Below are 23,631 nucleotides of genomic sequence, written 5' to 3'. Positions count from 1 at the left end.
TATTTGTATGGAGAGAACAGAATGACTGATTTTATTATTCTTAACAAAGTGAAATTTTAAAAAAATTCTTATTTTTAGCATTGCTGTTAGATAACTAAGGTAAAGATATTTCTAAAAACAACAGCCACAAATATCCCCTACCCCTCAAATCAACAATAATACAGTACTCTTATTATTTAAAAGAGCTGTTCCACACTATAATGCACCTACGTTATATATTTCTCATCAATTTTTACAGTTTCCACTGATTAAATATATATTGACTCATAAAGTATTACCATTGCATCAATCGTCAGCAGATGCAGGAGTCTGTCATTTAAATATTAACTATCGCATAAAAATGGCAGCTTGGTTGTTTGGAAGCAGTAATCTGGCACCAGTTATTGCCACATTTCCCTAATGCATTAGCAAAACTCACAGTTAGCATTGTCCTCTTCTGCATCGATGTGCAGCCATAGCCACAAATTGTTTAAATAATGCTACTTCCTTTTTTTTGGCGAAATTTTACTATGAAATTGACTGTAAAGTCTTTTGGAAGCATCACAAAGGTTCATTGGTGTGAATGAAAGAGGAACATTGATATGATTAACATTTTTGCATCATATAAAAATGGAGGAGATCGAGGAAGCGGGCTTGTTCAAAGAAATTTTAAATGGAATGCTAAAATTTCATTGTACAAAATGTATATGTCATTTATGGCATCATTTCCAAACATTAATTTGAGAAACCTTCTATGTTACTACTCCCAGAATCAACCTTGCTATCTTTATACTTATCAAAACACTAAAGATTCCAAGTTATTCAATGAAATAATATTCCTTGACTCAAAAGTACTTCAACTTAGAGTACATTAAAAATAAGAAGAGAAATATACTCTGCTTTCAAGAAAAAGAAAAGTGTGTAGAGCAAAATACCAATTTTGCTAGTAGAGAGGGGGAAGAAATCTATCATCTGGTTTAACTCTACTATGAGAGTGTGTAGACATTTCCTAGACTATTAAAATCTTCTGGTAACTGATAGGTAATTGCTCATTTGCTGACTGCGGCAGTGTACATCAGACAGAAGCTGTGAGAGAAGCCATCCTTCCTGGCTAATATAACATGTAGAACTTGCTGCTACTGCAACACTAATGTTCATGGTACCAAGTCATCTTTAATGCAAACACACATTTTCTGCTTTACTTCTATGTTTTCCATTATAATGCAACACAAAACAGTGTACATTTCATTTTATCCCTATGAGGGCTGCATAAGCAGTTCCAAGTCAGGCTAAATATTGTATTGCTCTTATTATGGTAGATAAATATTTTAAAGTTTAAGAGCTAAATATTTTATTTTTTTCAGTATGCTCTATGCAACTATTAGGAACTTTTTTTTATATATATCTTTCTCACTCAAGAGAAGTCTTTGGGGCTTCCTTTTTAAACACAAATTACTGTTTATTTCCCCAAACAGTTAAGAGTTAATAACAACCAAAAAAAAAATCAATAAATCATCTTATGTTTGGCATTAATAATAAGGATATTCTGCTTTTTCAAGCAAAGAAAATGGGACAATAATTGGCATTGTATTTTTTTTCTAATGAGAATAAGAATCAAGCAAATGCTATATCTTTAACATCAAACCTCTAGGCCCTTTCACTATTTTTTATAACTCCAAGTAAGTCTTTACAAAATGTCTCTAGTTAACATAAGTATACATTAAAAAATTAGCACAATGTATGCTAAGAATATATATCTTTAGGCATTTTCAAAATTTCAGCCAAAATAAAAAATCTTGAAGATCTTAAAAACACACACACATTTGCCTTGAAGGAAGGAGACTAATTACATTAAGTGGTTTATTAATAAATGAAGTTCTTTGTCCAATTATTTTAAGTACTAAGAGACTAGGGAATAATTTTAAATGTCTAATATGCCTTGAAACCTTTTTTTTTTTTTTTTAAAGGTTAATTACATTTCCAAGTAAAGTTACTTTATATTTGCCCCTTAGGTTTTAAATAGGTTAAAAAAAAAAAAATATATATATATATATATATATATATATATATATATATGTATGTATGTATGTATATGTGTGTGTATATATATATGTATGTATGTGTGTGTATATATATGTATGTATGTGTGTATATATATATATGTATATATATATATATATATATATACATAAAATAAAATCTGATTACCTCATTGGCTAGCTCCAAAAGCACAGGGGCTGTTCCATCTTTCACCACTCCACTCAGGTACCTAGACAAGAGAAAGCCAGATGGTTTTCCACTGACAAGAAAAGGCCAGTGTAGACATGTTAGCATCCCCTGTGTATATGCTTCTCCTGGGCAAATGCCAGACTGAAACCTAGTTAAAGAATGCTAATGTAATAGAGAAGGTTGGGGATAACAAATACAAAAAAAACAACTTATCTTAAATCATCGGTAACTAACTCTCTGGAGGTGGGTTGAGCAAATATACCAGTCTCCCTGAAGGTCTTTATAAAACAACAACAACAACAACAAATTATAAAGCAAACAAACCAATTGAAATCATTTGGAAGAACACAATCTCTTAGTAGAAACTTCTTCTAAAGACTGTGAAGAGCCTTATCACATGTTAAGATGAGCTCCCTTATAATATACAATAAAAGGTTTGAAGTAGACTAAAGCTTTTAAATATGATGCACTGTGTATTCTATAAATAAGTTAAACAAATAACAGCAGCTTATTTCTTAAGAAATATGCTTAAAATGCATCTCACTAAAGCTAGCCAATGTTCTCAAAGGGAATAAGGGAATAAGTTAGTTCTTACAGTCTGAGATGCAGCATCTTCACTAGGGAGCCAGTTATTCACAATTTTTCATTAGCTTTTCCCAAACATTTCTTTATAACTTATTAAGACACATTGTTCAAACAAATGTTTACTAATTAGCTATCTCTGAAATAACTTAGCTGATCTTATGACTAACATCTTTTTTTTTCTCTTTTCAGATTGGGTTTTCCTAAATAAATTCTTCATCTACAGCTTCCTTAACTATAAAATATAGATAATAATGGCATATACCTAACAAGCTTGTGAGAATTAAGATATTTGTAAAGTCCTTAGCCAAGTGCCTATACAAAATAGGTGCTTAATAAAAGTTTATTCCTTCTGTCCCTCAGTTGGAATTATTATAGACAATTTATATAAGTAGATACTAGAGGAGATAATTTCTCAGGAACATTCTAATTTTTTGATTTTATGATTTCATTAAGAAAAGGAAAAAATGGAAAAACATTTCTCATTAAATACAGAGGTCAGAAATATTTGTCTTATATTTATATAAAATTATAGTTAGCTGATTTCATGGCTAACATCTTTTTTTTTTTTCCTCTTTAGATTGGGTCTTCCTAAGTCCTTCAATTACAACTTCCTTAACTGTAAAATGTAGATAATAATTGGTCACAACTAACAAGATTGTTGTGAGAATTAAGATAATATTTGTAAAAACCTTAGCAAAGTGACTGGCAAATAAAATAGATGCTTAATAAAAGTTTATTTCTTCTGTCCATTAGTTGGGATTATTATAGAAAAGTAGGTATTATTGTAAGTAGACATTGTAGTTAATTTCTCAGGTATCTTTTAATATTGCTATTTTATGATTTCATTAAGAAGAGCGAAAGTATTTCTGGTCAAATATATAAATAGAGGTTGGAATCATTTACCTTATAGTATTCGAGTCTGAGTTAAAGCCATTGTTTTCAATGTTAGGTGCTAAATAACAGACCATGAATAATTTTGCAATTAGGAAATATTACACAAAAATTACACTTATGTATTTTAGCTCTGAAATGGAAGCAAGTGGTTAACATAATAAAGGGGAGAGACTACAAAGAATTTTAAATCAACTTTAACTTAAATTTAGCTTTAAGGAATCTTTCCCAATTATCACTAATGCTAAGCTTTTTCCATTGAGATTATCTTCAATTTATTCTGTATATATTTTGTTTGTGCATAGTTCTCTGCTTGCAGTCTTTTCCATAGTTCTCTGCTAGTAGACTTGGATTGCAAGCTGCTTGAGGGCAGGTATTATTTTTGTCTTTATTTCTGCTCCCAGCATTTAGTATACATAAATGCTTGTTGGATTGTGGAGTTATCTTTGGAATAATTTAAAGAAACTAAGCTTCTAAGAGGAGGGAAAGTACATATTAAAGCATCAGAGGTGCTATAAAAAAAAAATTTTAATGCCTCTTATTGGGCATGCAACAGAAGAAGAGGACAGGAATTTTCATAAAATGTGAAATGACTTAATGGACTTTAGATGTGTCAATATACACAATCCAGATCAACCATTTTGATTAAACTGAAAGAACAGCTCAAGTAAACTATTTAATTTAGACAAGTAACTATGACTGAACTGATGTTTCAATACAGTGAGGTGAAATATGAATTTGAATAGTCTCTACTAAATGCATATAGCATCACTCTGGAACTCAGAGATGAGACAGAATGGTGGGCCTGCCCAAAAAAGTCATACCATTCTTTATGAATGGTCATTTACCTCCCACCCCTGCTCCTTGGTGCTGGCTGCCTTACTACCCTTCAGAGAAGGCTTTCATAGTAGCCTATGGCTTGAATTCTTCCAAAAGATAGACCTATTGATGGGGAAAGTAAGAATTTCTGGCATTAAAAATATGTGCATTTATTGTAAGTAATAACAAAAGCCATCCCTTGCTGCACACCACCCCTCATTATCCCCATAAAGAAAAGCCTAGGCTTTTGTCTACCTAATCCTACTCTTAGTTCTGTTTGCATTATAATTATTCATGGGATTTTTATAAATGTATTTTACTAAATTGTAAATGCCTTAAGGGCAAAGATTACAAAATGTATCTTTGCAACTTTCTGGTGCTTTGCATATACCAAGTGCTTTCTAAAAACTTGTTGAATTGAGACTGAATTAAATATAGCTATTGTAACATCTAATTAACTGAATGTGATTACTCTGAGATTGCTAAAATAAATTCCATCAAGTGGTAGAATGGTTAAGAGTACAGGATTTGGAATTAGAGGGCTTGGATCCAAATCTCATCATTACCATTTATTAATGCAATCCAGGACAAGTCACAAACTTTTTACATCTCAGCTGAGAAACTGACCTCCATATAATCTATAAATTACTATTCATTGACTTCTTATTACATGGCTCAATCAAATATCATGGTTATGTAGACCCAAGCAAATGTATTATAAACTTGATTCTTAATACTCAAACTTGAGATTTTAGTTTTATTGAAATTAGGCTATATCTAATAATGAGGAATCCTCTGGCACCATCTAATTTAGCTGTATTCACATACTTTTTTGCAAATGCGGTGTTGCTTCCTTTCTCTTTCACATTTCAATTCAATCCATCCAACAAATGTTTGACATGTTTGGCATGGCAATGGAAGAGAGAGGTCCAGAAACAAAAAAGTATTACAATTCCTAGAACATATCCAAATATGGACATAATCCATCTACACACACACATACAATAACACATTAAAATATGAATAGAAAGGGTCAAATTTAGCAGTAATGATTTGGGATAGAATTTAAAATTTGTTTACAGGTTATTACCCATAGATTTCTATTATTACTATTATTATTATTATTATTATTATTATTATTATTCCTGTTCCTTTTTATTTTTTAATAGCTTTTTACTTATAAGATATATGCATGGGTAATTTTTCAGCATTGACAATTGGAAAACCTTTTGCTCCAACTTTTCCCCTCCTTCCCCCACCCCTTCCCCCAGATGGCAGGTTGACCAATACATGTTAAATATGTTAAAGTATAAATTAAATACAATATATGTATACATGTCCAAACAGTTATTTTGCTGTACAAAAAGAATCAGACTTTGAAATTTTGTACAATTAGCCTATGGGGGAAATCCAAAATGCAAGCGGACAAAAATAGAGGGATTGGGAATTCTAAGTAGTAGTTTAAAGTCATCTCCCAGAGTCCTTTCACTTTCTTAAAAATTATATTCTTCTCTACTATTAAACAACAAAAAAACCTAAAACATAAGAAAGCTAAATGGCATAGTCTACAGTTTTCTCATCTAATAAAGTCTAATAAATTCTGTTATGTGTAGAACTTGGTTTCAGTACCTGAATCTAAGAAGGAAAATAACAAATTGCTCTGATATATTAATGATCCTTTAGTTGCTTTCTGAGAAAGAATGAATACTTTTATCATCAGTGTTTGATTACCCATACTCCTAATTGGACACAGAAAGAAAAGAATGGTCACATTTTCCAAAATCTCAACAAAAGCAAGAGCCTAAGAACACCAGTCCCACTTTTCATGGTGCCATTTTTATGGAGCTACAGAAAATTAAAACTATTGAATCCTGTGATCTTGATATAAAGGTATAAAGGTGATGATGTGACAATGACAATGAAACCTAGCATTTATTGTGTACTACATTCAAGGCACTGTGCCAAACACTTCATAATTATTACCTCAAACTTCTAATAACCTTGAGAGGTAGATGCTATGATTACTTCTGTTTTATAAATGAGGAAATTGGGACAGAAGTTAATTGACTGTTTACAGTCAATCAGGTAGGAAATTTTTGAGGCCAGATTTGAACTAAAGTGTTTCTGACCGGCCTAGCTACCTACAAGCTACCTAGAAAAAGCAAATGTTCCCATGTTTGGATGGTTCCCTAGTATGTGCAATTGAATTAGAGGTAAGATTTTTTTGACTCCAAATAGAGCCTTAGTCACAAAACAATAAACAGGGTGCTCATACACTTATACATATGCACACAAACAAAAGGTATGATATCATAAAAACCTTTACAAACTTGCTAGGTATAAATATTTTTTATCTGAATTATGTGTGCGATTAGGAAGGTATTTAAATTTGAAACCAAATCTACAATACCTATTTACCATGGGTATAATCTAAATTATTTGATGGTCTCCTTAGTAATGTAGTGGCAAGTATTATTAAACAGTGGACAACTACTCATATATGTCCAAAAAGACAAAGAATGAGGAAAAATGATCCATATGTAAAGAATATCTAGTGCAAACCTTTTTGTGTGTCTTTTGGCAAAAAACTGAAAACAAACTGGGTGCTAGTTGTAAAGGGCTGAAACTCTGAATTGATACACTGAGATTAGACAACCACTTGCATAAGGCTAATTACCAATTGGACAATACTCTATTAGAATATGCTTGGAAAATGGCCCTTCCCACTATTCTGTGCTGGCCCAATTGTTTGGTATATACAGAGAATTGCAGGAGGGGCTAGGGGGTGGAGTAAGACAAAGAGGAGAGGTCTTGGAGATCCTGCACATCCATCCAATTACCCCTAAAGACCAAGAATAAAGACCAAGGACTTTTGCTTATCCTGACTGCAGCTGATTCTAAGGTATACAGGGTGCTAACTCATACATCATAGCTAGTCAATTGAGGAATTGCCTTAAAAAAAAAACAAACAAAAAAAAAAACTCGCAAATGAACATAAGAGATATTGTTGTGATAATAAAGAAAATGAGACTCAGAAAGTGTTGAGAGTGTACAAAGTGATACAGAATTAAATGAATAAAACCAGAAAATAACTTAGTCTTAAAAACTCAGGTTAATGAAATAATCACTCTAAAATAGACTCTTGGAAAAGAGGTGATGATTAGAGGCACAGAATGAGACATGTATTATTTGGCCTAAACCAATGTGTGAATTTATTTTGCTGACTATACTTGTTACAAGGGAGTATGAAATGATATGGTAATGGTACAAAAAAAGTTGAAGGTTATATTAGTGATGAAAAAATAAATAAGCATCAGTAAAAGTTTTAAAAGATTCACACAGAGTATAGAGCCAAGACAACATAGCATAGGTTAGGACACACTGAACTATCCTAACATTCACATTTAAACAAATTTGAAATCATGCCTCAAATCATATTTTGGAGCAGCAGGGCCAACAAAATCTTAGAGGGAGATGTTTTTTTCACCCTAAAAAAATGTAGGAGGTCTTCAGGAAAGGTCTGTAACACTGGGGTCAGCACAAGCCTGGAATGTGGCATGACTATCAATATTGCGCCTTTGAAGAACCAGAGACCATTATTGATCACAAAATAGAAAACTTTGATTATATCAAATTGAAAAGTTTTTGTACAACAAAACTAATGCAAAAAAGATTAGAAGGGAAGCAATAAACTGGGAAAGCATTTTTACAGTTAAAGGTTCTGATAAAGGCCTCATTTCCAAAATATATAGAGAACTGACTCTAATTTATAAGAAATCAAGGCATTCTCCAATTGGTAAATGGTCAAAGGATATGAACAGACAATTCTCAGATGAAGAACTATTTTAGCCATGTGAAAAGATGCTCCAAGTCATTATTAATCAGAGAAATGCAAATTAAGACAACTTTGAGATACCACTACACACCTGTCAGACTGGCTAGAATGACAGCGAAAGATTGGCTAGAATGACAGGGAAAGATAATGCAGAATATTGGAAGGGGATGTGGGAAAACTGGGACACTGATACATTGTTGGTGGAATTATGAATACATCTAGCCATTCTGGAGAGCGATTTGGAAGTATGCTCAAAAAAATTATCAAACTGTGCATACTCTTTGATCCAGCAGTGTTACTCCTGAGCTTATATCCCAAAAAGACTTTAAAGAAGGGAAAGAGACCTGTATGTGCAGCCGTCTTTGTAGTGGCCAGAAACTGGATACTGATGCCCATCAATTGGAGAATGGCTGAATAAATTGTAGTATATGAATATTATAGAATATTATTATTCTGTAAGAAATGACCAGCAGAATGATTTCAGAAAGGCCTGGACAGACTTAAATGAACTGATGCTGAGTGAAATTAGCAGGACCAGGTGATCATTATATACTTCAACAACAAACTATATGAGGATCAAATCTGATGGACGTGGCCCTCTTCAATAATGAGATGAACCATATCAGTTCCAATAGAACAGTAATGAATTGAACCAGCTACACCCACCGAAAGAACTCTTGGAGATGACTATGAACCACTACATAGAATTCCCAATCCCTCTATTTTTGTCCACTTCCATTTTTGATTTCCATCATAGGCTAATTATACACTATTTCAAAGTTCGATTCTTTTTGAACAGCAAAATAACTGTTTGGACATGTATACATATATTGTATTTAACTTATATTTTGACATATTTAACATGTATTGGTCAACCTGCCATCTGGGGGAAGGGGTGGGGGGAAGGAGGGATAAAGTTGGAACAAAAGGTTTTCCAGTTGTCAATGCTGAAAAATTACCCATGCATATATCTTGTAAATAAAAAGCTATAATTAAAAAAAAACAAAAAACAAAAAACAAAAATCTACACCTTTGAGGCAATCCCAACAAAAACAGTAGCAGCTTGGAAGCCAAGAGATGATAAGGGATTCAGGAGACCATGGCACCTGATTACAATTCCTGGGTCAACAGGCTACAGGGCATCAGGGAAAATTCCAGGGCAAAGAACAGAGTAGAGACCATGAGAGTAGTAATTAAAACAAAGCATAGAAAACTTGCAGACTCCTAGAACTAACTTTGAAAAAAACCCAGTATTATTTTAAGCCTAAAATTTGGTACAGTGCCTCTTAGTCCCTTGGTGAACAGTCAACTTTAATATAAAGTTCAAAGTGAAGAAATAGGCTGAGAAAGTGAGCAAGCAACAACAACAACAACAAAAAGGAATTTGACCATAAAAAGCTACTATTTTGGCAGAGAAAACCAATATATAAATTTGGAAGACAACAATATAAAAATATCCACAAGCAAAGTCTTAAAGAAAAATGCCAACTGGATCAGGATCAGCAAGAATTCCTGAAGAGTTAAAGAAAGAGATGAGTAACATTTACAACAACAACAACAAAAATGAGGGAAAGAAATCAGAGTTATGCATGAAAATTATGAGAATAAACAATTTGGTAAGAGTCACCAAAAAATACTGAAGAAAATAACATTTAAAATTAAAAAAAAAAAAAAAAAAAGAAATCAGAAAAAAAATAACAAAAACCCACCCAGAATTAGCCTAAGGGTAAAAGAGGCACAAAACTTCTCAGGAAAAAAGAACTCTTTAAAAAGCAGAATTTGTCAAATAGAAAAAGAGATACAAATGCTTACTAAATAAAATAATTTCTTAAACATTAGAATGGAAAGCAAGTGGAAGCTAATGACTTAAAAAATAGGGTCAAAGAGTGATAATTTAGGAATTACTGGACTATCTGAAAACAATGACTTTTAAAAAAGTCTAGATATCACATTTTCAATAAATTATTAAGGAAAATTGGCCTTATATCTTAGATCCTGAAGGTAAAATAGACACTGAATCCAACAATTACTTCCTGAAAAAGATCCCAAAATAGAAACTCCCAGAAAATACTGTAGCCAAATTCCAGAACTCCTACTTCAAGAAGGAAAAATTGTAAGCAGCCAGAAAAGTATTCAAATAAAATGGAGCCAGAACCACATAAGATTTAGTAACTTCCACTCAGAGAAGCAGAGAGTTTGGAACATAATATTCTGTAAGGCAAAGGTACTAGTGCTACAATCAAGAATAACTCATTCAGCAAAACTGAGTGTAATCCTTTAAGGGGAAAAATAGATATTTAATACAATTAAGAACCTCTGAGAATTCTTGATGAAAACAGCAGAGCTGAAAAGAAAATTTGTGGAACAAGAGAGTCAAGAGAACTATAAAAAAGTAAACATGAAAGAGTAATCTTAAGGAACTCAATAAATTTAAATTGTGTGCATTCTAAAATGCAAAGATGACACATATAACTCCTAAAAAACTTTTGTCATTATTAGAGCAATAAGGAGTATATATAAACAAATATTTTGAATGTGAATTGATTATGACAATCTCAAATACATATATATATATATCATTATAAAAGCCTATTGAAGTCTGGAAGGGAGGGAAAGGAAGGGGAAAATTAGAACAAAAGGTTTGGCAATTGTCAATGTTGTAAAAGTACCCATGCATATATCTGGTAAATAAAAACTATTAAAAAATAAAAATAAAAGGTACCACAGACAAAGAAATAATATAAAAATATTTTGATAGCAAATTTGTCTGATAAAGACGTTATTTCACAAATAAAGAAGGTACTGGATAAAATTTAGAGAACTAAAAGCCGTTCCCCAATTGATAAATAATTAAGGAATATGAACAGGCAGTTTTCTTTCTTTCTTTCTTTCTTTCTTTCTTTCTTTCTTTCTTTTCTTTTCTTTCTTTCTTTCTTTCTTTCTTTCTTTCTTTCTTTCTTTCTTTCTTTCTTTCTTTCTTTCTTTCTTTCTTTCTTTCTTTCTTTCTTTCTTTCTTTCTTTTTTTATTATAGCTTTTTATTTACAAGATATATGCATGAGTAATTTTTCAGCATTGACAGTTGTAAAACCTTTTGTTCCAATTTTTTCCCCTCCTTCCTTCCACTCCCTCCCCCAGATGGCAGATTGCTCAATACATGTAAAATATGTTAAAATATATGTTAAATACAATATATGTATACATTTTCATACAGTTATTTTCCTGTACAAAAAGAATCAGATTTTGAAATAGTGTACAATTAACCTGTGAAGGAAATAAAAAATGCAGAAGAATTAAAAAGAGGGACTGGGAATTATATGCAGTGGTTCAGACTCATTTACCAGAGTTCTTTCACTGGGTGTAGCTGGTTCTATTCATTATTGAACAAATGGAACTGTTTTGGTTCATCTCATTGTTGAAGAGAGACACGTCTATCAGAATTGATCATCATACAGTATTGTTGTTGAAGTATATAATGATCTTCTGGTCCTGCTCAGCATCAGTTCATGTAAGTCTCTCCAAGCCTCTCTATATTCATCCTGCAGGTCATTTCTTATAGAATAATAATAATATTCCATAACATTCATATACCATAACTTATTCAGTCATTCTCCAATTGATGGGCATCCACTCAGTTTCCAGGTTTTGGCCACTACAAAGAGGGCTACCACAAACATTCTTGCACATACAGACAGGTCCCTTTCCCTTCTTTAAGATCTCTTTGGGATATAAGCCCAGGAGTAGCATTGCTGGATCAAAGGGAATGCACAGTTTGATAACTTTTTGGGCATATAAACAGGCAGTTTTCAAATAAAAAGATTAAAACAGCCTTAGTTATATGAAAAAATGCTCTAAATGACAAGAAAGGCAAATTAAAACAACTCTGAGGAACTACCTCATACCTATTAGAAATGATAAGTGCTGGAGCAGATGGGGGAAAATAGATGTATTAAAAAATTGGTGGTGGAGTAGTAAACCATTCTAGAGAACGATCTGGAATTATACCCAAAGGCTTATAAAACTGTGCGTACTCTTTGATCCAGCAATACCACCACTAGCAATACCAATACTTAACTCCAAAGAAAGCAAAGACAAAAGGAAAAAGACCTATACAGCATAAAAATAGTTTATAGATCTTTTTTGTGGTGCCAAAATTATGGATATTAAGAGGATGTTCATCAATTTGGAATGGCTGCACCAGTTGTGGCAGACTGTGATAAGAGTACTAAGATGCATATGAATTGATGGAATGAGAAGAACAGGGAGAATTGTGCACAGTAACAGAAATGTTGTAATGATGATCAACTGTGAAAGACTTGGCTACTCTAATCAATACAATGATCCAAGACAATTCCAAAGGAATCATGATGAGAAAATGCTATCCATCTGCAGAGAATTGATGAATTTTGAGTGCAAATTGAAGCATAATTTTCTCACTTTTTTTTTGCTTTGTTTTGCAATATGGCTAATATGGAAATATGTTTTACACGATTTCACATGTGTAATTGATATCATATTGCTTATCTTCTCAGTGGGTGATAGAGGGGATATGAAGAAGAGAGAGAATCTGGAACTCAAAATTTAAAAAGAAAAAAGAATGTTTTAATAAATAAAAATTTCAAAAATTCACATAAAAGAACAAAAGGAAATTTATACATGCAGAACAGTTTGATATTATTGTGTTTAATTTAACATATACTTTAAAAAATGTAAACTACAATAAATGGACTTTTCCTTAAAAGTCAGTAGCATCTATTTAAAACTTTCAGTAAGCATCATATGTAATGGGGATAACTGGAACCATTCCTAATAAGATCAGGAGTGAAACAAGGTTGCCCACTATCACCATTACTATTCAATATCGTATTTAAAATGCCAGCTTTGGCAATAACAGATGAGAAGGAGATTAAAGGAATTAGATTAGGTAATGAGGAAACCAGATAATTGCTCTTTGTAGATGATATGATGGTATACTTAAAAGAATCTCAGAGAATCAACTAAAAAGCTATTAGAAATAATCCACAACTTTAGCAAAGTTGCAGGATAGAAAATAAATCCACATAAATCAACAGTATTTCATATATCACTAAAGTAAGAGATACAAAGAGAAATTCCATTTAAAATTACTGCTGATAGTATAAAATATTTGGTAATCTATCTGTCAAGGCAAAGTCAGGAACTATATGAGCAAAACTACAAAATACTTTCTACACAAATAAAATCAGACCTAAACAACTGGGAAAATATTAAGTACTCTTGGATAGATCAAATGAATATAATAAAGATGACAATACTACTTAAACTAATCTATTTATTTAGTGTTAATACCAATCAAACTCCCAAGAAACTATTTTACTGACCTAGAAAAAATAATAACAAAATTCATCTGAAGAAAAAAAGGTCAAGAATTTCAAGGGAATTAATGAAAAAAATGCAAATGAAGGTGGCCTGGCTATACCAGATCTAAAATTATATTATAAAGCAATGGTCACCAAAATCATTTGGTACTAACTAATAAATGAGCAGTTGATCAGTGAAATGGGTTAGGTTCATAGAACAACATAGTCAATGACTATAGTAATCTAGTATTTGACAAACCTAGACCCCAGCTTTTGGGATAAGAATTCACTATTTGACAAAACTGCTGGAATAATTGGAAACTAGCATGGCAGAAACTAGGTATGGACCTACACTTAACACTATATATCAAGATAAGGTCAAAATGGATTGATGATCTAAACATAAAGAATGAGATTATACAGAAACTGGAAACAGAGTGGATGCCCACCAATTGGAGAATGGCTGAATAAATTGTGGTATATGAATGTTATGGAATATTATTGTTCTGTAAGAAATGACCACCAGCAGGATAATTTCAGAAAGGCCTGGAGAGACTTATATGAACTGATGCTGAGTGAAATGAGCAGGACCAGGAGATCATTATATACTTCAACAACAATACTATATGATAATCAATTCTGCTGGACGTGTCTCTCTTCAACAATGAGATGATTCATATCAGTTCCAATTGTTCAGACATGAAGAGAGTCATCCACATCCAGAGAGAGCACTATGGGAAATGAGTGTGAACCACAACATAGCATTTTCACTCTTTCTGCTATTATTTGCTTGCATTTTTGTTTTCTTTCTCAGTTCTGTTTTCTTTCTTTCTAGATCTAATTTTTCCTGTGCAGGAAGATAACTGTATAAATATGTATACATATATTGGATTTAATATATATTTTAACATATTTAACATGTATTGGACTACTTGCCATCTAGGGGAGGGGGTGGGGGAAGGAGGGAAAAATTTGGAACAGAAGGTTTAGCAAAGGTCAATGTTGAAAAGTTACCCATGCATATGTTTTGTAAATAAAAAGCTATAATGAATAAACAAAAATAAATGCTTGTTGAATAAATAAAATAAAATGCAAATACCCATAAGTTCACAGTTTCTTACATAACTTCTTTTTATGTTCTTTGTATAAACTAATGTTCATGTCTGTTGATGTCCATAATAAAAATAATTAATTTTTTAAAAGTTCCCATGAGTCATGAAATCATACAAAGAGAACCATAGTCTAAAATGAAAGTATCTAGAGTACTCAACTGGTCACCCCTAAAAACAGAAAAAGCCCACGTTTCTCACATTTTATGGGATAACCTAGGAATTATTGTACAGTGGTGGGGAGAAGTAGTCTTTAAGGATGCATCAAGAATCAAACCAGATAGGGGAAGAAAAAAACCCTTTCAACAAAATACTCTGGGCAGTCAATGAGAAAATCAGTTAAACTGGGATATCCCATCTTCACAATATTGTCCTGTGCCTGGAATGCACTTCTTCTTCAACAGCATCCTTATTTTCTCTTAAGGTACATCTCAGGTTACACTTTTCCTATGACGCTTCCTCTGATTTTCCTATTTAACACTAATCTGATATTCTCTTTATCTTTCTCTCTCATCCAATTGCCATGTAGTATATAGGGTATCCCAAAAGTCATAGCGCATTTTAAAGCTAATTAAACTTAGCAGCTTAAAATTACACTAAGATTTCTGGGACAACTTGAATTTATTTGTGGCATCTAATAGTCTCCCAGAATATAAAAGCTTCTTGAAGTTCCGAACTATTTCATTTTTGTCTTTCGATCTATAGAGCCAAACATGGTGGTTTGCGTACAGTCAGTGCTTAATAGTTATGTTTTATTGAAATACACTAAATTGATTCATAAATCATCATAAAGATAAAAATATAAATCATCATAAAATCAAAATATCCTGTAATAATTCTCATGACATTACATTTCATTGGCCAATTTGCCACATATGGCAAACAAGTATTTAGGACAATAATTTTATAAACCTTTTTCAATCTGTTTTAAAAGGAGATTGAGAAATTTGTTCCCAACAATTTCTCTATGGATATTCTTATTTTTGAAAATCCTCTAAAAAGGCTAACGATATACAATTCCTAAAGCAAAACATCATTATTAGTTTGAGACACTGAAAAATACAGAATGAGTTAAAACCTTATATACAATGAAAAGATTGCAACATTAAAGAAAAGCATGAACAAAATTCTTCAGAATACAGTGATTTCTATTTCAAGTATAGATAACCCATGATTAGGACTTAACTTCAAAAGTCTTATACTTATGATTTGTCACCAATGGATTTGTTAAAAGGAACAATGGACAGAAGATGTAAAAAGTCAAACTGAAGCTTTATATAAGAAAAAAAAAAACTTCACTATGAACAGCATTACATAAATGCATAATAGACTATTTGGGATAGTAGAGGGTTTCCCCTTATTAGATGTTTTCAGGAAAAAAGTAGAATGGCTATTTGTTAGGTATGTTATAGAGAGGACTCTTCTTGGGGCATGAGTTAGGCTAGATGGCCACTAAAGTCCGTTTCATTGTGAATAAATCTTCAAAAACCAATTTTTTGGAGACTGGGTCTTCCTCTCTTGGGCTGATATCAATATGTGAAATAGTCTTCTTTCTTATCTCTGCCTCTTAGCTTCCCTGATTTCTTCAAGTTCCAGATAAAATACTATCTTCTGCAAGATGACTTTCTAGTCTTCTCTAAATTTAATGACTTCATTTTAAAACTACTCACACTATATCTACTATATATCTTGTTTGTATATTATAGTTCTCATGTTGTATCTCTCATTAGACAAGTGAGATCCTTAAGAGCAGGAGACCATGCTTTGCCTTTCTCTGTAGCCCCATGTTAAGCACAGTGCTAACTTAGCATAGGTGTTTAATAATTACTAGTTGACTGACTCAGTTTCTTTCACTGTCAAATAGGAAAAATAAAAGCATTTATTTTCCATGATTGTTGTGATCATCAAATGCAATGATATATGTAAAGTGTTTTATAAACCTTAAAATGATATTTAATAATATAAACTATTAAAATTTTTCATATATACATGGGAAGATTTGCTGTTTCTATATCTGTATATCCAAATTAGATTCAAATAGTTCTGATTTTCTACTGCTCCAAAAAGATGACCCCATAAAAAGGGATTACTATTTTTGGACTCTTACTGTTGATAAGAATCTGGCAAATGTGACCAAACAATTGTTTTTCTTTTTTATCCAATGGAATATGAATGAACAAACACTGACAAAGGCTTCTCAAAAAAACCCCACAGAAACATCAGTACAGTTGAAAGGATAAAGCATCATTTTAAAAAATCATCCCTGAGGTTGTGTCCAAAATAAACAAAACCAAAAAACAGCAAAACATAGTGAAGTATAGCTAAGAATTAAAGAAATTTACCCAATTAACTAATCCTTCTCCATTCCCACTGGGGGGAAAAAAAACAAAAAACAACAACAAAACTATTCATTTATTATCTGAATATAGTGAATTTTCTCTATTATCTCACAAATACTAACTATACTCCATCTACATCAAATCTTGCTTTCAAATTTTCATTGATGTTTTCATTGATTGACTTATCTCCCTTTGATGTAATATTTAAACCCAAACAATCTGCCTCTTCAACCACCCATCTGGAAAATATAGACCAACAAATGATTTACCTCCCTGTCTTAGAAAAATGGTGGCTATTTTACATCAATCTGAAAAATAACATAATCTTTTTTTTTTCTTTAAGATAACATAATCTTTCCCCAAAATGAAAGATGGAAGGGAACAAGCATTAATAAGAGACTAGTATATACAAGGCATTGTGCTAATTACCTTACAAATGTGACCTCATTTGGCAATTTGATTTGTAAAAAATGATAAGGAGAAAGGCTGAAGAATGGTATAACAGAAATAATACTGGAATGAGAGTCTGAGCCCTAGATTTGAGTCTTTGTTTGAAAATCACTAGTTGAGCAAATCATCTTTCTCAATCTCAGTTTCCTCATCTGTGCAATGAGAATATTTACACAAACTTATCAAGTTGTTATGAGAAAAATGTCTTATAAAACATCAAGTGATCTATCAGCAAACCATTATATTCTACACTTTACAAATCTGATTCAATTGTTTTGTTTCAAATGCATCAAAAACAGAAACACTCAAAAATACAAAAAGACTCTCGAAATCATGTAAATTCCTTTGATCTACCTTTTATTTAATAACAAAATAAGTGTTTGTTTTTACAATTATGGACAACTTAAACTGACTGTCCTGAACTGTCCTGGTAATTTCTTAAATTTCATGTCTTTATATGGAATACACTTGGCATGCGTTGACACAACTTTAAATATACATATAAAACATGTGTACCTTTGTACCATCATAAACCCACAAATAATGTTCTTCAATCATATGGATAATCTAGTATTGCCTTTTTATTGAAGATGAGGTGTTCAGCCTCTGGTCTAAACTGTTCAGATAATTTTGTAAATTCTACTTTTTTATAAACAACACAGATTTTTGCACAACACAATCTGAAGCAGATCTACAATGCAACTGACAAATTTATGAACATAATATGTGGCTATATATTCTACTCTTTACATAATAATGTTATTATATTATGCATATATATAATTATGTATGTATGTGTATATGTATATAATTATATATAATAATGTGGCTCATAATAAAAATAAGGAATAAAGAAACAGATATGTGATATATTTAGGTTGAGCCTAGACGACTATGGTATTTTGAATAATCCAGGAAATAGAAATTTGTAAACCTATAAACTTATTTTTGGAAATCTGGTCAGTTGATATTTAACTATTTTTCCTCCTTTCTCTAAATATCACTTCAGATAGTAATTTAAAATGTGACAATAAAGTAATTCCAGGTCAAGGTTGATCCTCTATTTGTAACAGATTAGCTGATAAGTGTAACAATGTTCAGGCAATCATCAGTACTTGTTATACAGTGATCTCATCAATAAAGTTGCTCTTCATTCCCTCTTTAATAAATAAGTACATAATCATAGAACTCAAAAGTGAGAAAGAATATCAGAGATCATCTGCTCTGGACCCCATCCCACAATATATACCTTATCCAAAACATTCTCACCTCTAATAGTCATTAAGCCTCTCTTTAAACCCTGTGATGGGAAACTTACATAGTAGAAGAAAGTCATTCTATTTTTGATAACCTTAATTATTAGGCAGTTTTTCTTGCTCTTCATTAAGCCAGAAATTTGTCTCTGTAATTTCCACATACTAGCCCTCTTAATATTCCTCAGACCCAACCAGATTTATGTAAAAACTGTTCAGATGCTGAAGGCAACAATTTTGTGTCACTCACCTTCCTCCTCAAATTCTTCAATTGCCCAGACTTAGCATTTCCAGTTCATTCAATCAATCCAGGTATAGCAGTTTCATACTGCCTCACCAACCTGATTACCACCCTCTGGATCATTCAGGCCAAAAATATAAAGTTTCATCCATAGAAAGGGCCATGTAGAATTACAAACTACAATCTATATATTCATCCTACACAGATAAAATTCACTTTGCACAATAATAATCAAATAGAACTTTGCCATTTTGTGGAAAGTTATAGATATATCTAGTGCACTATCTGGGGATGTTCTTGATTTTTATGAAATGTACTAAATATTCAGGTGAAAATGCAGAAAAATATTTACTATTAAATACCAAATTCATTGTTTAACAGACTTAGGAGGAGCTTGCAATTATTAATTTACAAAGTTAATTTCAAGGATATGGGTTTTATCCTGGACTGAATTTACAAATTGAAATACTTTAGGAATTATATAGTTATCTAGAAATATCATCTCTCTGGACATTCTCAGAAATAGTATGCATAATCTACATAAATGGACCTTGTTATCTTAATGTTAAAGCCATTAGGCTAAAAGGTACTTACAACAATAATAACAAAAAATAATACATTTCCTAGATGGTATCATCTGTTGTAATTCAAAATAATATATCCTTATAACATCTGTAACATGCCGAAAGATAAAACTAGCTTTGGGCTAATTTTGAGCTAGCTTTTCAATGAGTCAATTCTCACATCTAAAAAGTATAAATATTAAGCTAATGGCTTTTAAATACATATACCTGTATATTTATTTCATTCACAAAACACTATACAAATATACATCTGCATTTGCAGATATACTATCACTTGCCATAGAAGTTGCTCAAATGTGTCAATTTAGGATGTAATATTTTAATTATAGAGTTCATCCAGTTATCTGAATGATTCAATCATGCTACTGAAACATTTAAAGAAAATAACTTTTACATCAAGCAATGAAAACCAATTATTGTTAATCCCAATTGCCCCCCCCAAAAAAAGAGAATAATCCTTTATACAGTAACATTTTAGAGAAGTTTCCTGAATTATCTTTTTATCTGTTTTCAAATGCAAGTATTGGAAAGTTAGTTCTTATTGATCTAAAAAAAAAAAAAATTCTATGTAATATGAAAGAAGATAGGGAAATGTACATGTTACAACTTTCACATGATTTTATATAAATCACCTTCCGTTCTTAAAGTGCCTAGGCCAGAGTCTCTGAGGTAGCATAATACTTTTTACAATAACTCATTTTTATTTTAATTATGCTTTTTAAATTTTTTGAGAAAGACAAAAGGGAAAGTAGTTTCTACTATGTATTTATCCATCCACATATATTTACATATTCATAGCATTTCACCTATTCAAGACCAACAGAGATCTTATACTTTGTATATATTTTCTATAGACATCTATATATGACATTTATATAAACATTCTCACCTTATACCCTAGACCAGTTTTACCATTTTACTTAGATTTCCAAAACTAAGTATTTAGGAATCTTAGCAAATTAAGTTACTTAAAACTGAGGCTTGAATAAAAATGTCTTGGGATATTATATAGGAAATTAGTTTAATGACCTAATTTATTCATAATTATGATTACAATTAGTAGGTGCTAGGATACCCTCTAGTGGGACAGGCAGGTCATACCTCTGGTAATAAGTTTCGATAGCCTCCACAGTATGATGTTTAGCATGAGTTCTCTTTATGTGTTTCTGAAACAAAACAAAAAGAAATTTTTATGTTATCTTAAATTCAAATTTGCTGATCACCTGATCCAATAACCCAAGAGCAAGAATTTGGTAGTTGTAGTTTAGTCTTTTTTTTTCCCTTAGGGTTCTATGAACTAAGGCATTTTTGTCTCTATCTGTTGGCAGATATGTCTCCAGACTATACCAGAGTGTACTATATATGTAAAAGCCAGAAGGGTCATAGTAATTGAATCTAAATAAGTTTGCTTAGGGTTGTAGAGGGCAAAGAAGAACTTGTTCTCTCTTCCAACCCTTGTATTAATTTCCCCTCAATCCAATTCCATCCAAGTCCCTTACACTCGAGTTTTACAATCTGATTGCCATTTTTAACGGGGAAGAACATTGCTTAAAAACAACTTATTTGAAAACTACAAAAAGTAATTCCATAGAGACTTGCCACTTGACTGACACCTGTCATCTCATGATAAATGACTCCATTTTCTGCCTCTCTTGCCTTCTGCCACTCCAGCAATGGTCATTTATCATCATCTCTGTCAGCAATGGAAAGCAGCCCTGACAGTGCAAGTCAGCAAACATTTAGCACATGGAACCACGCAACACAGGGAAATTATTATTGTCAGAATAATAATGGTTTAGCATAATTTATTACAGGTCCACCAAATAAGCAAAGGCTAGATGTTATTAGACAGATGGATGGGTAGGCTTGGCAGGCATCCACTGAGACTCAGGCGGCGCTTGATGTGGAAAAGAGAACATCCTCCAACCCAATCAGAAAGCTGGCAGTTCAATTACAAAGAAATAAAGGGACATTCATCATTCAATTAGGCACCTGTCAACCCTCACAAAGGAGAAAACTTCTAACCTGGTACTCCTGGGAGAAGATGCTCAGCAGAGTGGACTGCGATTGACTGGAACAAATAAAAGAAGGACAAAGTTAATTACTGGAGTGCACTGCAAAGAAACAAAAGGGAAAAGAGCTTCAAACGTAGGCCTGCTGCCCTGTAATCTAACAGAACATGAAAACAAGTGTGGAAAAGTTGTTCCAGATGAACACCTCAGACAAAGACTTCCTGCTGCTAGGTCAAGGAGAGAGAAAAAAGCAAAGAGAGAAAATACAGCTAGTTTCAAAGCCAACAAGCATATTGTTTGGGTTGGATTTTTTTTTCTTCTTTCTCTGTGATTTTTGTTTTTGTTTCTGCTTTTGAACCCACCCAAGCCATCTCTGAAGCATTTAGTGGTGCTAAAAAGGGACCCCCAAGAAACAAAAACAAACTACACTTCTATTAATAATTGACGGGACTCAATTGCATTAGTGGTTGGGAACATGCAGTTTGTTCATTGGTAACATATTGAAATTCATTTTGTTAGCAGCCAGGGAACCTCTTCAGGAGCTATCTAGGATTCAGGAGAGAAACTTAGCTCTCGGTTAGAAGCAGCATATGGGACCACTGGAACATTCCCACTGAAACTGATGTGCTTTGAAAATAGAAACTTTCACAGCAGGAAGCTGAGACTCCCAGGAGTCGGTCATTTCCAAAGGCTGCCATAAGCCTCATTCATCTAAGACTGCACTCAATGTCAAACACCTGGCAGGGAAGCAACCTGGAAAACATTCTTCCCAAGTGGGAATTTTTCTCTCTGAATTGTTAACATTTAGAAATGGGACAAGATTTCTTTTTTTTTTTTTCCTCCCTCTCTAAAAGGCAATCAATACTCCACTGTTACTGCTTCCAATTGTCCTCAGTGGATATATCTACCTCATTGCATGTTGACTACAATTAATTACTTCTGATATATTTTCCTACCAGATGCAACTTGAACAAATTACAGTGCAAATAAATCGACTTTTATGTAACAGCAAAGCACTATGAATAATTAAAATTTTTGTCTTTTAAGAAAGCAACTTCTTTTAAAGCTCATCACAGATAATTTTGTGATTAAGAAACAAAAATGATGGAGGCATACTTCTTTACCAACATGATGGATTGCGCGTGTGCGTATGTGTGTTTGTGTGTGTGTGTGTGTGTGTGTGTGTGTGTGTGTGTTTGTGTGTGTGCCTTTTAAATGATCATTCCTCCACACCCCAGCGTGACATCAAGGATCTGGCTTCAAGACTATCTACCAGTGCCAGTTGATATAAAAATAACAAAATAATCATAACTGCCTAGTGAAGAAATCAAAGAAAACAAGAGCACCACTGAGAGGACAGCTGAACAATTCTAAACTAATTAGGCACTATCACGTGCAAATTCATAATTTTTAAAATAACTCTTTCTCTTCAAAAAGACAACTGAATGTCCTCAAACCATCCTACTCATAATCATAGATTTGTATCCAAATGATGGAAAAATTAAAGTAAAAAGTTCTGATCTATATTTGTGATGAATATTACCCTCCCCACCTTATATACATTCTTGAATATCCACTTTTTGCTAGACAGAATGACAACTTCTATGAACTACATAAAAATGAATGTATTTGTAAATGTTCATTTCTTATGGAAAGTTTAGCAGCCAGGAGACTGGCTAAAAATTAACTAAGCCAAAGATAAAAAGAAAAGATGTGGATATCCAGCATGGGACTGAGCCAAACAGTTGGAGAAAAGTATCAGTGAAGAAATAAGTGATTAGAAATGTGAAACAGGAACAAAGTTTAGGTAATGAGAAAAGCTGTAGGACAAGGTTAAAAGTTTTGAGCCGGAAAATGCCAATAACTACAGTTACAAATACTAAAATTTTGACTCCTTTAAACGTATGATACATTAATAAGATTTGCCTAAGTCAAGAAAGAAGGAGGAAAGAATTATACTCTACTAAG

General features: G+C 32.4%; 1 protein-coding gene across 3 annotated transcripts in view; it reads right to left on the bottom strand.

The window, feature by feature from the left end:
- Positions 1 to 23,631, bottom strand: part of CDIN1 (CDAN1 interacting nuclease 1) — a 265,077-nt gene that overhangs the window by 181,866 nt on the left and 59,580 nt on the right. For 2 of the 3 annotated variants that reach the window (XM_074287063.1, XM_074287062.1), the window contains exons 2-4: positions 21,677 to 21,722; positions 20,753 to 20,817; positions 2,188 to 2,248 (exon numbers count right to left, since the gene is read on the bottom strand). In XM_074287063.1, coding sequence (XP_074143164.1) covers positions 2,188 to 2,248; positions 20,753 to 20,817; positions 21,677 to 21,722 — 172 coding nt within the window. The remainder of the gene's footprint in view (positions 1 to 2,187; positions 2,249 to 20,752; positions 20,818 to 21,676; positions 21,723 to 23,631) is intronic. The other variant, XM_074287064.1, reaches the window with a different exon arrangement.

Source organism: Sminthopsis crassicaudata, chromosome 2 (assembly GCF_048593235.1).
Source record: "Sminthopsis crassicaudata isolate SCR6 chromosome 2, ASM4859323v1, whole genome shotgun sequence".
NCBI classification, from domain to species: domain Eukaryota; kingdom Metazoa; phylum Chordata; class Mammalia; order Dasyuromorphia; family Dasyuridae; genus Sminthopsis; species Sminthopsis crassicaudata.
Note: the sequence above shows the minus strand (reverse complement) of the source record. Positions and strands in the feature narration are given on the sequence as shown.